Source organism: Eleutherodactylus coqui, chromosome 5, assembly GCF_035609145.1.
Source record: "Eleutherodactylus coqui strain aEleCoq1 chromosome 5, aEleCoq1.hap1, whole genome shotgun sequence".
Classification (NCBI taxonomy): domain Eukaryota; kingdom Metazoa; phylum Chordata; class Amphibia; order Anura; family Eleutherodactylidae; genus Eleutherodactylus; species Eleutherodactylus coqui.
Window position 1 is genome coordinate 254293348 of NC_089841.1, and position 16977 is coordinate 254310324.

A 16977-nucleotide genomic window follows, 5' to 3' on the forward strand; every position below is an offset into this window, starting at 1 on the left:
GTCTAAACGTTCCGCACGAGCGCCAACGACCTTAGAGGTGACATCAGCGCTCGTGCAGTCATTTACCCGACTGTCGGCCCGTGTACAAGGGCCATAAGGCTGCTTCCAGCTAGTTTTAGCGATCCACTTGACACATGCTCCAGGAAGGCTCCCGGCACATACGTCAAATGGACCACCATTCTTTAGAATCACTTTTGGCCTTTGCTCAGCCGGTAGTTGCCAGGAATGCAGTTCTTGCCTGGATGGAATAACACAGCCAACTGTGAATTCTATCCCAACACCTCCTGTAAACACAGTAACCATCCAACGGACACCATAATAGTGTATAAGGGACAAATGCCACCATATGGCGGCAGCATGATGAATCTGTTAACTAGCATTATAGTCTGTGGGTGATGATGCCACTTGTTGGGTATCTATTAAAGGGGTTTTCCAGACGATTTCTACTGATGATCTATTATCAGGATAGATCATTATTACTTGATCGGCTGGAGTCCATCGCTCTGGACCCTGTCCAATCAGCTGCTTGGGTGCCCGCTTTTCAGAAGCCACCCAGTGTCTAATGAGCACAACCATATCCTGCAAATGAGTGCCCCGCAACCAGCTGATTAGGAGGGGTTCCCCAGACCCACACAGGCCCTGATGAAACGATATACGACATACTCGGGCTTCTGCTTGGTCCAGTACCAAGTAGAGTTTTGCTCTAAATCTTGTAAGATAAAGCTTAATAAACTAGACGAAGCACCAACCGTTGTGAGATTGTGTTCCGGAAGACTGCAGGCTTCTATGTGGTCCTGTAGCAGCTGCTGGGAGAAGTTTTGGTGCATCTGTGCAGCCTCATGGGCATCAATTGTATTTCCACACGCTTTATTCAAATCTGCTTAACACAAAAAAAAAGCATTTTAAATAAAAAGACAATCCATCTGAGGCTCGTCTACGATGAAATCACAGCAAAGTCCTTTATCCAGCCGTTTGATGAAATATACACATATATACATATCTGGGTTTGCAAACTGCAGCATGCCGGACTACAGCGAGCAGCTCCATATCACAAACCACTGGAGGCCGGATATCAATCAAACTAGACATAGGAGGTTATTTTAGACGATGGTAGAGATGTGGAATGTGGAGAAGGACTGCGGTGGGCAAGTGAAACTACTTACATCAACTTCCTGAACTTCATTCCGAATGTGAACCGTACAGCCGTGAGACTGCTCTTAGAAGAGCTGCCCCAACTTCACGTTTGTAGTGAAACTGCTCACCAAGCGTGCGATCACCCGTCTCCAAGCAGATCTCCATTTCATAGCCCTGTGGCTCAGGAACCCTTACTCCCTGGGCTGTAAAGCAGCGGTCCACAATTTCAGACCACGCGACCACCCACTGCCCTATAGAAACCTCCATTCCCTAGGCGCAGCCTTGTTGTGCATCACCCAATACATTCCCTAGGCGCACCCTGGTTGTGCATCACCCAATACATTCCCTAGGCGCACCCTGGTTGTGCATCACCCAATACATTCCCTAGGCGCACCCTGGTTGTGCATCACCCAATACATTCCCTAGGCGCACCCTGGTTGTGCATCACCCAATACATTCCCTAGGCGCACCCTGGTTGTGCATCACCCAATACATTCCCTAGGCGCACCCTGGTTGTGCATCACCCAATACATTCCCTAGGCGCACCCTGGTTGTGCATCACCCAATACATTCCCTAGGCGCACCCTGGTTGTGCATCACCCAATACATTTCCTAGGCGCACCCTGGTTGTGCATCACCCAATACATTCCCTAGGCGCACCCTGGTTGTGCATCACCCAATACATTCCCTAGGCGCACCCTGGTTGTGCATCACCCAATACATTCCCTAGGCGCACCCTGGTTGTGCATCACCCAATACATTCCCTAGGAGCACCCTGGTTGTGCATCACCCAATACATTCCCTAGGCGCACCCTGGTTGTGCATCACCCAATACATTTCCTAGGCGCACCCTGGTTGTGCATCACCCAATACATTCCCTAGGAGCACCCTGGTTGTGCATCACCCAATACATTCCCTAGGCGCACCCTGGTTGTGCATCACCCAATACATTCCCTAGGAGCACCCTGGTTGTGCATCACCCAATACATTCCCTAGGCGCACCCTGGTTGTGCATCACCCAATACATTCCCTAGGCGCACCCTGGTTGTGCATCACCCAATACATTTCCTAGGCGCACCCTGGTTGTGCATCACCCAATACATTCCCTAGGAGCACCCTGGTTGTGCATCACCCAATACATTCCCTAGGAGCACCCTGGTTGTGCATCACCCAATACATTCCCTAGGCGCACCCTGGTTGTGCATCACCCAATACATTCCCTAGGCGCACCCTGGTTGTGCATCACCCAATACATTCCCTAGGCGCACCCTGGTTGTGCATCACCCAATACATTCCCTAGGAGCACCCTGGTTGCTGACAATCCCAACAGTCAGTTTGTTGCTGAAGTGCACGTTTGCCCTATGCAGTGCGAACAATGAGACCACACAAAGAGCTGATACAGTGGTGACCACCTAAACAGGCTCAGTTTGTTTCAAGAAGAATTACTGGGGGACGTTGCCCAAGACAACAAAGTAGAAATAAACCAAGAGGATAAGATATACCGTGAGGGCGAGATCTGTCCACACAGGCATTTTAAAAGGTTGGCTGATTCTTGAGGGATTAGGGCAAGCCTCTTAACCCTTTCCAATCCAGTTTCCCTGCCCCATCACGCTCCCCAGATCTTGTTTATTTTGGGTGGAAAAGCATGTTGTGGATTCCTTGGAATTACTCAACAGAAACACAAAAATGATGTCATGATGATTTTAACTTTTTTTATTTTTTTAAATTAAGAGTTAACAGGATTTTTGGTATAATTTACTGTAAAGTCACTCTCGCCACGTTCATTAGGGGACACAGCAAGAACACGGGGGAGTGCCTGATATACAAACCCCTGCATAGAACTAGCTGTAGACATCACCTGTAGTAATGGACTATCCACACTGTCATGGAGAAGCTCATTTAAGAAACTAAACTGTAGCCGACCACGCGGATGACCCTACCTGGCTCTGGGATAACGATACCAGTGTAAGAGGCTGGGCTGACGATATACGGTACAATGGGGCGTTCTGATATCAGGTACTACATCACCCAGAATTCTTAGGATCTCGCAGAGAGATATGCAATAGAAGATCAGTACAAAAGCTGATCCGTATCCACATACAAAACTAACCCTTTCATAAACCCTGGTGTATGAGTGATGGTGACATGGAAATTCAGGATACACAGGCTGACGCAGGACGGAGTTACTCTTCCCAGTAAGGAAGTATAATCACCCGCAGACGCCATAGCCGGCGTGGACAAGGTGCTGCTCTAGGAATGGAGCCGCTCTATGATGCACTGCATGAAGACAGTAGCTACAAAGCGCCTCCAGCTGTACCGATGACGGGCGTATGTCAAACTTGCGTTGAGAGCCCTGAAGTCTTTCTATATCCCACAGAATAAATAAGGAGGTGACCTAAGATCTGCTGTCGTGTATGTGATTAAGACAACATAGCCCAACACCGCCATAATACGTCCTAGAAAAAGGAATATGCCTTGGCTAGAGAGAGCAAACTGAACCCATTCAGATGTGGGCAATGAGAGGGATGCATACAGAACTCCCATCAGCCCCCCCCCCCCCCCATACCAGGGATGCAGAAGGTGGAGAACTTTAGAAGTCATGGCTACGAGGGGATTGAGATCCCCAGGCCTACCAATACTCCACCCCAGATGAGGGCAATGAGAGAACAATGTACCAATGAGACTGGCTACGCACTAGACCTCGGCATGAGACAAAATCACGATAAAAAATAAAAGATTTGGTACTGTATTAGCCAGTAGAGCAATGTGTGATTGCTCTCAGGGGGAGAAACTCAGTCTCACAGACAAAATCACATGACACTAAAAGATCTTTTCCCATGAGAGGGAGAACATGGTGGAAAAAGGTATTCATGGAATGAGTAGATGTGATCGGGTACCTCAGGGGTCCCCAACCATCGGTCCGCGGACCGGGTCCGGGCCGTTGGGCGTTTACTGCCGGTCCGCGGCACCGTCGGGAACTTTTGTTCTAAAGGGAACAATCCCGCGGCCCCTTCAGCAGCGCTCTGCGCTCTCACACTAACCTGCTATAGTGTGAGCGCAGAGCGCTGCTGAAGGGGCCGCTTCTACACATAGCAGGTTAGTGTGAGAGCAGAGCGCTGCTGAAGGGGCGGCTTCTACACACAGCAGGTTAGTGTGAGCGCAGAGCGCTGCTGAAGGGGCCGCTTCTACACATAGCAGGTTAGTGTGAGCGCAGAGCGCTGCTGAAGGGGCCGCTTCTACACATAGCAGGTTAGTGTGAGCGCAGAACGCTGCTGAAGGGGCCACTTCCACACATAGCAGGTTAGTGTGAGCGCAGAGCGCTGCTGAAGGGGCCGCTTCCACACATAGCAGGTTAGTGTGAGCGCAGAACGCTGCTGAAGGGGCCGCTTCCACACACAGCAGGTTAGTGTGAGCGCAGAACGCTGCTGAAGGGGCCGCTTCTACACATAGCAGGTTAGTGTGAGCGCAGAGCACTGCTGAAGGGGCCGCTTCTACACATAGCAGGTTAGTGTGAGCGCAGAGCGCTGCTGAAGGGGCCGCTTCTACACATAGCAGGTTAGTGTGAGTGCAGAGCGCTGCTGAAGGGGCCGCTTCTACACATAGCAGGTTAGTGTGAGCGCAGAGAGCTGCTGAAGGGGCCGCTTCTACACATAGCAGGTTAGTGTGAGCGCAGAGCGCTGCTGAAGGGGCCGCTTCTACACATAGCAGGTTAGTGTGAGCGCAGAGCGCTGCTGAAGGGGCCGCTTCTACACATAGCAGGTTAGTGTGAGCGCAGAGCGCTGCTGAAGGGGCCGCTTCTACACATAGCAGGTTAGTGTGAGCGCAGAGCGCTGCTGAAGGGGCCGCTTCTACACATAGCAGGTTAGTGTGAGCGCCGAACGCTGCTGAAGGGGCCGCTTCTACACATAGCAGGTTAGTGTGAGCGCAGAGCGCTGCTGAAGGGGCCGCTTCTACACATAGCAGGTTAGTGTGAGCGCAGAGCGCTGCTGAAGGGGCCGCTTCTACACATAGCAGGTTAGTGTGAGCGCAGAGCGCTGCTGAAGGGGCCGCTTCTACACATAGCAGGTTAGTGTGAGCGCAGAACGCTGCTGAAGGGGCCACTTCCACACATAGCAGGTTAGTGTGAGCGCAGAGCGCTGCTGAAGGGGCCGCATATATTGTATTTCAGCCGCACTTCAGTAGCGGTGAGCGATTCCAGCAACCTCATTGGTTGTTGGGTACACACACCCCCACACTGGGGTGTGTGTACCCAACAACCAATGAGGTTGCTGGAATCACTCTCTGCTACTGAAGTGCAGCTGAAATACAATGGTCCTTGCTGGTGTGGAAGCAGCGCGCCGCAACCAATCACAAGGCACCTTCTTGAAGCGCTGAGGACTGCAGCACCAAACAACAGAGCGTTCCACGAGTAGGAGGAAGAGCCGCCTCTGTGCAAGAAGCAGCAGCAGCCCCTGCGCCTGTACACCTCTTAGGACCTAGGTCAGTTTTCAAGGTAATCCTGCCGGGGAGGAGGGGGGAGATAAATTATAGGCTGCCCTATGTGTGTGCTGGGGGGGGTGGGGGAGAGGGAGTAAATTATATGCTGCCCTATGTGTGTGCTGGGGGAGGGATATATTATACTGCCCTATGTGTGCACTGCCAGGACATTGTAAATGTCATTAATTAAATAAGTATGCACTAAACTCCAACCCCCTTCATAACCCCGCCCCATATAACCCAAGCCCCGCCCATGTCCCACCCCACCCTGCCGGGCCTTGTAAAAATGGCCTTGCTTGAAGCCGGTTCCTGGTGCCAAAAGGGTTGGGGACCCCTGGGGTACCTGATACACTGTCCTACCATCGGTTCCCTCATGAGAGCGGTAACCTTATGGCAGACAGTGATCATGAGAGACCGGGCTTGTGCAATACCCATAGTAGCAGAGTTGGCGAGTCTCTCAGCTGACTATTACTCCTCCAAGAAGAGGGTCATACGGCGTATGCTACTAGACAGCATTCAGTGATGCGATATCATAGAGCAAGGATGCATATCACAGTCCTCCCATTACTCCTCCTGAAGAGGGTAAGGGGATGGATTATGGTTGTCATGATAGCCTGGCTCTGTGCGATGCAGAAGTAGGAAGTCGCACAGCTTACTATTACTCCTCCTAAGGCAATATGCTGGGAGAGTAAACCTAATTTAGTAATCAAGCAGAATACTGACCCCCCCCCCCCCCCCCCCTTCCCAATGATACAGACGAGAGATGTACTGCATGTCTGATCCCTCCCTTGTATATACGTAGGAGAGCCCGGGCATTGCAGTTCTCTTCTGCATGGTGTTGGAAATGTGTTGGACCTCGTCCGACAACGGAGCTACGCAGGTAAATCTCAAGGTTGGAATAAGTCTGACACTGGATTGGAGAGGGTTAAAATACAGGAACAAAAATGAAGCAAGTCGAAGTGTAAATACAAGAAAAAAAGGCTCAACTTTACCTCTAAGCAGAGCCGATGACCAAAGCTGTACGGACATATCTGGGATCTTGCTAGCCAGCTGCATCGCTGGGACGACCATATTGTTGCTCTCCTGATGGTAAATATAAAACATTACAGATTAGTTTAGGCAAGCTGAGACAACCGCAGATACAAGGCATTGAAAAAAGAGACACTAGTCAGTTTACCAGGTGACCTACAGAATACTTTACTGACTCCGACCCTGACCAAGTATGGATGAATTATACAATGAGGCCACTGACCTATATGTCAGCTATAAGGCCTATTAAATCTGAAAGATGTTAAACGGTTGACATTTGTGAGGCTTGGGGGTATTTGGGGCTTCATGCCACATGACGGTCATTCCAGATGAGCCGATTCATCATTTAAAGAGCAAATGAGTGACATCATCGTTGGCTCATTCACTTATGCACTCTGTTTGGACAGGCCGATACATCGTTGGCTCATTCACTTATGCAGTCTGTTTGGACAGGCCGATACATGGTTGGCTCATTCACTTATGCAGTCTGTTTGGACAGGCCGATACATCGTTGGCTCATTCACTTATGCAGTCTGTTTGGACAGGCCGATACATCGTTGGCTCATTCACTTATGCAGTCTGTTTGGACAGGCCGATACATGGTTGGCTCATTCACTTATGCAGTCTGTTTGGACAGGCCGATACATCGTTGGCTCATTCACTTATGCAGTCTGTTTGGACAGGCCGATACATCGTTGGCTCATTCACTTATGCAGTCTGTTTGGACAGGCCGATACATCGTTGGCTCATTCACTTATGCAGTCTGTTTGGACAGGCCGATACATCGTTGGCTCATTCACTTATGCAGTCTGTTTGGACAGGCCGATACATCGTTGGCTCATTCACTTATGCAGTCTGTTTGGACAGGCCGATACATCGTTGGCTCATTCACTTATGCAGTCTGTTTGGACAGGCCGATACATCGTTGGCTCATTCACTTATGCAGTCTGTTTGGACAGGCCGATACATCGTTGGCTCATTCACTTATGCAGTCTGTTTGGACAGGCCGATACATCGTTGGCTCATTCACTTATGCAGTCTGTTTGGACAGGCCGATACATCGTTGGCTCATTCACTTATGCAGTCTGTTTGGACAGGCCGATACATCGTTGGCTCATTCACTTATGCAGTCTGTTTGGACAGGCCGATACATCGTTGGCTCATTCACTTATGCAGTCTGTTTGGACAGGCAGATACATCGTTGGCTCATTCACTTATGCAGTCTGTTTGGACAGGCAGATACATCGTTGGCTCATTCACTTATGCAGTCTGTTTGGACAGGCAGATACATCGTTGGCTCATTCAAACAAGAAATCATTCAATCTTTCACATTCACTGTATAAGTGATAGAGGACTGAACGCTAAGTGAACGAGGCAATGAAAACTGAATGGTAATCTTCGTTGTTTAGTTGCGTTTAGACTGAACGATTATCGTTCGCTTTCGCTCATGTGATAATTGCGCCGTGTAAGAGCACCTTAAGGTTCAAAGGAAAAAGTTCCACAATCCATGTAGAGAAAATCCTCCAGTCTCCTCTTACCCTGTGATTTCCCAGTACGTAGAAGATGTGGCCAAGAAGCACCAGTGAGCACGCGGTTAGTCGATTCAGATCTTCAGCATTTGACATCTTTAAAGTTTCTCGTAGAAATCGCCTGTAATGCAGAGAAGCAATTAACCCCTTAATGACCAAGCCAAATTTTGGAAATCCGACATATGTCACTTTAATAACATGGAATAACTCCATAAAGGTTTTGCATATCCAAGTGATTCTGACATTGTTTAGCCACATGTTGTACTTCATTTAGCTGGTAAAAATAGACTGATGGAATTTGTGTATATATATTAATAGCGCCAAAATTCGGAAAATTGTGGGGGAAAAAAGGTCTTTTTTCACAATTTCAACTGTAATATCTCAAATATGTGCAAACATACTGTACAAATTTTTGATAAGATATATATTTCCATCGGTTTACTTTACCCTGGAAGCACATCGGAAAAACTTCAGTGTTTTTTTAACCATTTAGAAGTAAAAATTTAACATTATTAACATTGAGAAACATTTTGTTTTCCTGCACTAAGCCAAGATTGGAAAGGCTCATGGGTGTCAGAATGATAGATACCCCCTCAAATGACCCCATTTTAAAAGCTACACCCCTTAATGTATTCACTGAGGGGGTCAGGAGTTTTTTGACCCTCACAGTTTTTCAGAAGTTAATGTAATTTAGAGGAGAAAAATAAAATTTCATATTTTTGCAAATATGTCATTTTAAAGACTGTTTTTTTTTAGAGCACATGATGAGGATTTTCACCCCAAATTGGATCCCCGTTTGTCCTGTTTTCATAAACATACCCACTGTGGCCCTAATCTTATGTCCGTATGCACAACGAGGCCCAAACCGAAAGGAGCATCCAGTGGCATTCAGAACAGAGATCTTGCTTGAAGGTGATGTAGGCTCCATAGCCCACTTAAAGAGCCCTTGAGTGGCCAAAACGACAAGCCCCCACAAATGACCCCATTTTGAAAACTAGACCCCTTAATGAATTCATCTAGGGGTGTACTGCGCATTTGGACTCCACAGTTTTTGAATGAATTAAAGCAAAGCAGAAGCAAAAAATTACAATATTCATTTTTTTGGGCAATTGTGTCATTTTAAGAAGTTTTTTCTTTTTGTACAGCACACACATGAATGAAAGCTTGCTCTCCAAAACGGATCCCCCTGTTTGTCCTGTTTTCAGAAACATACCTATTATGGCCCTTACATTATGTGCGTAGGCACAACGGGGCCCAAACCAAAAGGAGCATCAAACTGTTTTATCTTGTACGTGATGGCGATCATGTGACCGGAGACCGCTCACCGTGGCCCTCGGTCACTGCTCCAGGCTACCTTTAGTAGCCAGGAGATTTTAATTTCCTGGGCTCTTCCCAGGTTCTGCACTTAAATCAGGGCCCTTAGGTACATAATTTCACCCCCTTTATGGAGTAGTCCGTTACCCCTTGGTGCAGACTGGCGTAGTATAAGACCCTTATATACCACACACTCCAGACCTGGGAATTTTGTCAGGTGTATAGGCAGCAGGAGTAAAGGTCGTATAAAAGGGTGTTAGATCTCCTGCCATTCCAGATATTGTATAACATGTCCATCTTGTGTAGGCGTCTGCTGCACACAGTATAGAATGCACAAAGGGAATGTTGGACGGTACAAAAATATATACAAGAAGATTGAAGAACCCTTCAGCTAGTTTTGTGGGACACCATCTTTTGTCACCCATGCACAGGATAGGTGGTAAGTAGTTGCTTAGCGGGGGTCTGAACAGTGGGACCCTGATTGATCACGAGAACTGGGATTTTGTGTGCCCCTGAATGAATGGAGCGATGAGGTCTTGTATGTGCACCACCACTTGATAGTTGAGCATTTGTACTCAGCTATTTCCAATAATCCCTGAAAAGTACATGGGATGAATGCTCTATTCATTAAGGGACACCTGGGACTCCCTGTTCATATGATAGGTGGGGTGTCCCAGTGGTCAGACCCCCCCCATGGATCAGCTATAGGTAAGTTTTGTGGAGCAACTCCTTTAAGTATACAAATTCCTATCCATGTGAATTTCTGTCAAGGGAAAAAGAGTAACGAGTCCTGAAGTTGCGTGTAAATGTGTCAATTGAGTTTAAAAAAAATAACCACTTACTTTGCTTCATTATATCTGCCTTGAAAGAAAGAAAAGAGCCCCCGTATATAGAAGGCAGCAGCACGGAGACAGTGGGAGCTGAAGGAGAGAGCAGAAGAATGTTACGGTGGGAACGCTATAACCAGCAACAATTACTGAAAGGTGCATCAGCAGATCATACGCGGGCACAGTCCGCTACATCTCCAGATCGGTCTACACTAATACAATAAAAGGATTTAACCAATGATCATTTAGAAAACAGTCATTGTAGATATGTACATTTTTAATTAAAATGGGTTTTCCAGGGAGAATACTACTGATGATGTATCCTCAGGATAGGTCATCAATAGTTGATCGCTGGAGTCCGTCGCTCGAGAGCCCGACCGATCAGCTGAGCGGTCGCATGCTGTCTCATTGAAATCAACGCGAGCTCTGCCTGCAGTTACAAGCCCCAGCCACTATACGGAGGTCAGCACGGAGACGTCCACTGTTTCGCCTCCAACCTCTGAGTATTTGTGGCGCTGACAGCATGCGTCCACTCAGCTGATTGGTCAGGATCCTGAGTGACGAACCCCAGCCGATCAACTATTAATGACCTATCCTGAGGATACATCAGTAGTTTTCTCCCTGGAAAACCCCATTGGCTGCGACAGAATAAAGGTATCTGTTCCTGAAACTGAATAGTTGATGCCTTTTGCTACCGCTAGAACCTCCCAACTCGCCATTCGCTGGGAAAACAAGCCAGCATATCTGGACAGAGACACTCGGCTGTCCAGCCGTCCCTGCCAGGGTGCGATCAGGAAGATCCCCACCGCACAGTTTAGCATCGGCCTCCCTTGTACCCCAGCTGTTAATTACTTCCTGAATGACTGAAAAATTACAAAACTGTTCTGTAAAGTCCTTAAAGACAAAAACCCTTCAGAACTCTCAGAAGCCGTTGTCCTTCAGCTCCTGTTCTCACGTCCAGCTGGAGGGCGAGGCTTGGGATGTACAACTATGTACAGCTTCTAACCCATAAGCACGCTTCTGTAACCAAGGTCTGTGTAGGACTGTTCTCATCATACCAGGAAGGATAGGAGTTCCCACATCTGCTATATGAAAATGTGAAGACAGTCTGGAGGGCCGTTTACGCAGGACAATTTTCGCCCAAATGAACCAAAAAGCGTAACAATCGTTACGTCTGAATGCAAAAACATTGCTTATCAGTTTCCATTTCGTTTGTCGCTTACTTTCAACTAGCACAAAAATCATCGCCGGATCGCTGACTTCACGCTGCGTGTAAACGCTGCCCGCTCAGCGGTTTTGACAGGTGAAGCATGGAGCAAGAAGCCAGCGGTGACCTGCCTGTCTAAACGTTCTGCACAAGCACCAACAACCTTAGTGGTGACATCAGTGTTTTTTACAGTCCCCCCGTGTAAACCCAACATAAGGCCTCATGCAGTCTCTTACAGATAAGTTCAGCCACATGAATGGGGGCTAATAATGTAAAAAGGTACAGGGGGTGGACAAAAATATGGAAACACCGTACGAAATGCATAGGTTTTAACCATTAGCACTGAGCTGACCCTTTGACCCCTGCTTGGCTGAGAGGACAGATTTTAAGGCACGCACTTCGTATGGCGTTTTCATATTGTTGTCCACCCCCTGCACCTACAGTTGTTTGCTATTGTGCTGCTGCAGTGACAGTGGTTACAACCAGCACCTCATTAATACAATGCAGGAGTTTTTGCTTTCATTTGAGCCTGGACAAAAAAAACAAAAACAAACAAAAACTGCATCTATTTTTACTGCCACATGACTATTGTCATGTATGAGCCTACCATTAGGTGGTACGATAGTCACTGCGGGGCACTTGTCATGACGTACTGTATGCCGTCCTCACCGAGATCATCATAAAATAGTGACAAATAGACCCCCTGCACATTATGTAATGCAATCCTATGCACACAGCCGCGATTTGTCTGTGTGAAAACATGCGCGGAAACAATGTCCTATTTCTGTGAAGTGCCTCACAGAAAAATCAGGGCTGACGCGCCGGTTCCGCTCTGCGCATGCCCCAACTGGAGCAGGTGAGCTGCAGTGATCACTGCAGGGGCATGGGTCAGATCCCATTGGGAGAATTCTCGCAGCGGGATCCGACCCGGCCGTCTGCAGGAGGCCATATGCTGATTTCAGCGGTCTTTCACTTATAGGTCAAAACATTGAGGGGAGCAGAAGTAGTGGGGAATCTAAAACTGACCACAAGGCACCAAGTTCCAGCGCTCTCAATCACATGTATGGGGGTATGCCCAAGAGAGTTTACATTTTGGTATTACTGCAACTACATTGTATCCATCTGTGGCAAGTTTTCTACTCTTCAGTGAGGGACTTACAGGCTTTGACGCTCTTGTAGTCCCACTACCAATGTCCTTTCCACTTCCTTCACTAAGAGCCCCTTACATGACTGAATAGCAAATGTAAAAGGCCTATACACAGCTCCATGTGCGCCACATTGTGGACGAACGTTGTAATGCGTCTGTCCAACACAGTGTCATCGTTATTGGCAGCACACCACCAATCACACGAAGAGAGGTGCTGCTGATAATTTATTCATTCTTTGGCTGATCGGGTGACACCCATAAGGCCCAATGATTGGGCAGGTGAACGTTCTTGCCTGATGATCAAGGTGTGTAGAAGGACCTTAAAACACTGTGGGTTACAGCAAGTAGTCAATTACACTGCATGCCGAGAAAACTGTCAATCACAGCAGCTGGGCGCTGCCTTATAAATAAGGAGCCATTTGCACGGTACGGTTATTGCATAAAAATCGTTCAAACGAAAATGCATGATAATCGTTCCATCTAAATGCAATGAATCGCTTACTATTTGTTTTGTCGCCCACTTTCCACCAGCATAAAAACAATCGCTGGTTCACTCACTTCTCGCAGCGAGTAAACGCTCCGTGCTCAGCAAGAAGTGAGCGATACTCAGCCTAAACGCTCTGCATGAGCGCCAACAACTAGCGGTGACGTCAGCGCTCGTGTAGTCCTTTAGCCAACAGCCTTCCCGTGTAAATAGAGGATTAGTCGGACCTCTCTAACACATTGCCCCATTAGTGAGACTGCTGGGATCAGAGTCTGTCACTGCTTTACACTGCCCTTAATGAGGAGAGCATAAAGTCCAGGACAAGTTTCCATTAAGCGTTAAACCCTTAACTAATCTCTTTATAAAAAGAGCAGCAAACTCTAACCAGACCCAATAAGGGAAGTATAGGCCAGGCTTGGCCGCATTCACAGTGGTACAGCGACTTGAGAGGGTGAGCGACATTGGGAGAACGGCTATAGTTGGTGTCACCATTCTGGGCTTGGCCCTGCAGAATACCAACAATTTACAGGTGATGGTATAAAGGTGTTCACTAGGCACGCTGTACAATAGAGGTAGGAATTCGTCTTCTGGGACAAAAACAAAACCACACGTAAATAGGTCTTACCTCACTGGGAAATTATGATCTGGGTTAATTCTTTCTAGTAAGCTATAAAGCTGCAAAACAAAAACAACAAGTTAGATACATTGTACCTCCACATGTGATACTTCATCAGTGCGGGAACAGGAAATGTCTGCATCACCGGCCATTGTATCTGTAATGGGCCAATGTGGAATAATGTATAATCAGAGGCTGGAGCAAGATCCTGCAGATCCGGTACCAGGGCTCTGCTGTATCATCTTATAGATGTGGGTTAGGGGTCAGTAACGGACAGCTAAGGGCCCCTGTACAATAATAGCATGGCAACCTCTTACTCCCGAGTAGCTCATAGTAGCTCTTAATGGGGTATTGCCATCTCAGGGCTCATGTCCACAACAGTGTTATCAGCACGCATTACATGTGTGTTGCACAAAGGCGCGATACGCGATGAATGGAGCCAATGGACATGCATTGATCCATGCACAGTTAGAAACTGTGTATTGATATAAAACCCCCTGAGATATGCGGCCAGCCGCAGTGCACTCACAGCCATACGCAGTCTCTGCCGACAGAGCCATTGTTCACAAACATCGGTAAAACGCTGCGGGGAGACCCAAAGTGTTTTACTGATCCCTTCGTGGACAGGAGGCCTTAGACTTTCATGGCATTTCCATAGGATAGGTCATAAAAGTCTGATAGATGCAAGCCCTACCTCTGGGACCCTCACTCATGTCAAGTTCTAGTCCTCTGAACACAGTGCCCAGGACTTGCAGAACCACAGAGTGGAGTTTGTTACACTGTTTTCGAAACTCCCATAAAAGTCCAGAACATAATGGGATCTGTTCACACTGGCATCATGGTTTGTTTGTGCAGGATTTACAACAGACATGACGCATCTGTTATGGTTCAGACACATCCACTTTTCCTTCCCTGTTGACTTCTAATGAGACCATCAGGTCCCCATTACTTTATTTTCTAACTGAGCCAAACAATGCAGCATGCCGCGTTCTTCTGAACTATAATAATCAATGGAAGCCGGACAAAAAAAGCCAAAAGAGTGAACAGAGCCAAACAAAGTGACCGCACATTGAAGGCTATTATATGTCTTGTAATACATCAGGCATCCACTCGTCAGCGGACATAGGTAGTTGTGTTCATGAAGTGCATGCAGGGGCTGTGGAGGAAGAGAGAGCAGCGAGCTATAGTACTCATGTTACCTATGGGCAGCACTGTTCTGTAGAGGAGTATAATAAAAGAGTCCCCTAAAGCCTAAAACCAGCTTATCCACATCCAGCCGCACCATAATGCCAGCACGGAGGGCTCGGTCACACTGGCTGTTTAATTTCTGTGTCGCTATTCCACCATGAGAACAGCAAAACCGAAAGAAAAACATTTTAATTTTCAAGCCCACAGAAGTGCATTGAAGCGGATGGTCTTCATTCTCTGTATTTTCCGTCTCCATTTCCTTACACTGCGGCTGCGCTATGGTTTAGCTTTGGAAACACAACGGGTCCTTTTTTTATTGCACTGTACACACATGGAACATGAAGACAATCCGTGTTTTAGGTCACGGAGGTGGTGATGGTGGTACTTCAATGAATGCGGCTCAGTGATTAGCACTGTTGCCTTGTGTTGCTGAGGTCCTAGGTTCAAATCTCATCAAGGGTAACACCAACTTTGAAAAACTCCACCCAGCCATCACCCATGGTCAGAGATGAACCTACAACTCCAGCGGTGCAAGGCAGCAGTGCCAATGACTGAGCCACCATGCCTGTTCTTCCGTCTCTGGGGGATAAGAAGTGACACAAAGAGAACAAAGTCCATGCAGATGTTGTCTTTGGTCCAATCTGAGCTTAGGCCCCCAGCGCAGCAATGTAACAGTGGTAACCACTGAGCCACATTCATTGAAGAGGCACCAACAATTAAATGCTGATAAACGGATGCAAGCAGAAAACCTACAGATGTTTTCCATTTCACTTCAGTTTTCCGCTTTTAATAAAACTGGACCATTTAAAAAAGCGCTAGTGTGAAGGTAGCCTTACTGCAAGTATTACATACAATGTAGCAAAATACAGTAGTCCATAAAGGCTAAAAGGTTGGTATATATGTGCGTTATTGCTATGACTACTCACCTCTTGATGTCGGTTTCCTTCCCGAATATAAACACTTGCCAGGTTTGTCACTATAAATGTCCATAACTCCTGGTGTGTGGTGAGCTGTGAAGAGATGTAGTCCTTACATGAAATGCATCGTATATATTGTACACACCTCAGGCTACTCATTCTGGTGCTCGTACAAAGCACAGCTATGCACATGGCAATGTTGTGTCTATAGGCTGCACTACACATCTGCCATGTGGGCCCACAGGCAATTAATGCCACATTATGCCACAGGCAGGTCTTTCCACAACCTGTTTGTGCCTTTGTGAAAGTTTGGAGGCAGAGAAAGGATCTAAAGAAACTTTAGAAGATAACACATGTAAGAAGCTGTAAGACTCACCCTCAGTGCTGTTGTGAACTGCGCCTCCGCGTTGTCCATGCAGTTCACCGAGATACAGTATAAACCCTGAGTACAACAAAAACAATCATGGGATTCATCAGAAGTACGGATTAATAACTGGTCATATTTACCCCTAATAGTCACATTAAGGCTGGCTGTCCACAGGCGAGTTGTCATTGTGAGATCCGCGGCAATAAATCGCACACAGAGCTCGCATGACACGCTTTCCATAGGAGAACTATGGAAAGCGCAGCCCGACGTCCAGAAGTGGAGAATCATAGCGATTTTTTGCTTGCGTGATTAAAATTGTGGCATGCTGCGATTCTCCGCGGTGAGCCTGTCATTAATATAGGCCCATCGCGGAGACTTTGTAGTGCTCCCCTCTCCTTCCCCGCGGCAGAATATTCCTAAGCCTAAGGCCGGCTGCACACAAGCAGGTCGGACTCTGCATGCGGGAGCCCACAGCGGAATCCGACCATAAGCCTGGCCAGCACCCGCACAAACCTGTATTTTCTTCTTTTTTCCCTGTACTGCACATGGTCCGCACAGCTCGCAGTCGGACATGCGCAGTACAATTTTTGTTTTGTTTTTAGACTCCTGCTTTTCTTGTGAAATCCGCGGCCCGTCCGCAATTGAGCTGTGGGTCGGACGGCTTCCATTGCCTTCAATGAAAGCCGTCTGTGCAGAATCCGCAGAAAAATGGAGGATGCTGTGATTTTTCATCCGTGAGCAG

The 16977-nt window shown here is 47.5% G+C and overlaps 1 protein-coding gene across 2 annotated transcripts in view; it reads right to left on the bottom strand.

The window, feature by feature from the left end:
• MAU2 (MAU2 sister chromatid cohesion factor) overlaps window positions 1-16977 on the bottom strand; it is a 46650-nt gene that overhangs the window by 8758 nt on the left and 20915 nt on the right. For both annotated transcript variants that reach the window (XM_066604526.1, XM_066604525.1), the window contains exons 12-18: window positions 16245-16310; window positions 15878-15961; window positions 13773-13822; window positions 10325-10402; window positions 8178-8289; window positions 6603-6693; window positions 750-877 (exon numbers count right to left, since the gene is read on the bottom strand). In XM_066604526.1, coding sequence (XP_066460623.1) covers window positions 750-877; window positions 6603-6693; window positions 8178-8289; window positions 10325-10402; window positions 13773-13822; window positions 15878-15961; window positions 16245-16310 — 609 coding nt within the window. The remainder of the gene's footprint in view (window positions 1-749; window positions 878-6602; window positions 6694-8177; window positions 8290-10324; window positions 10403-13772; window positions 13823-15877; window positions 15962-16244; window positions 16311-16977) is intronic.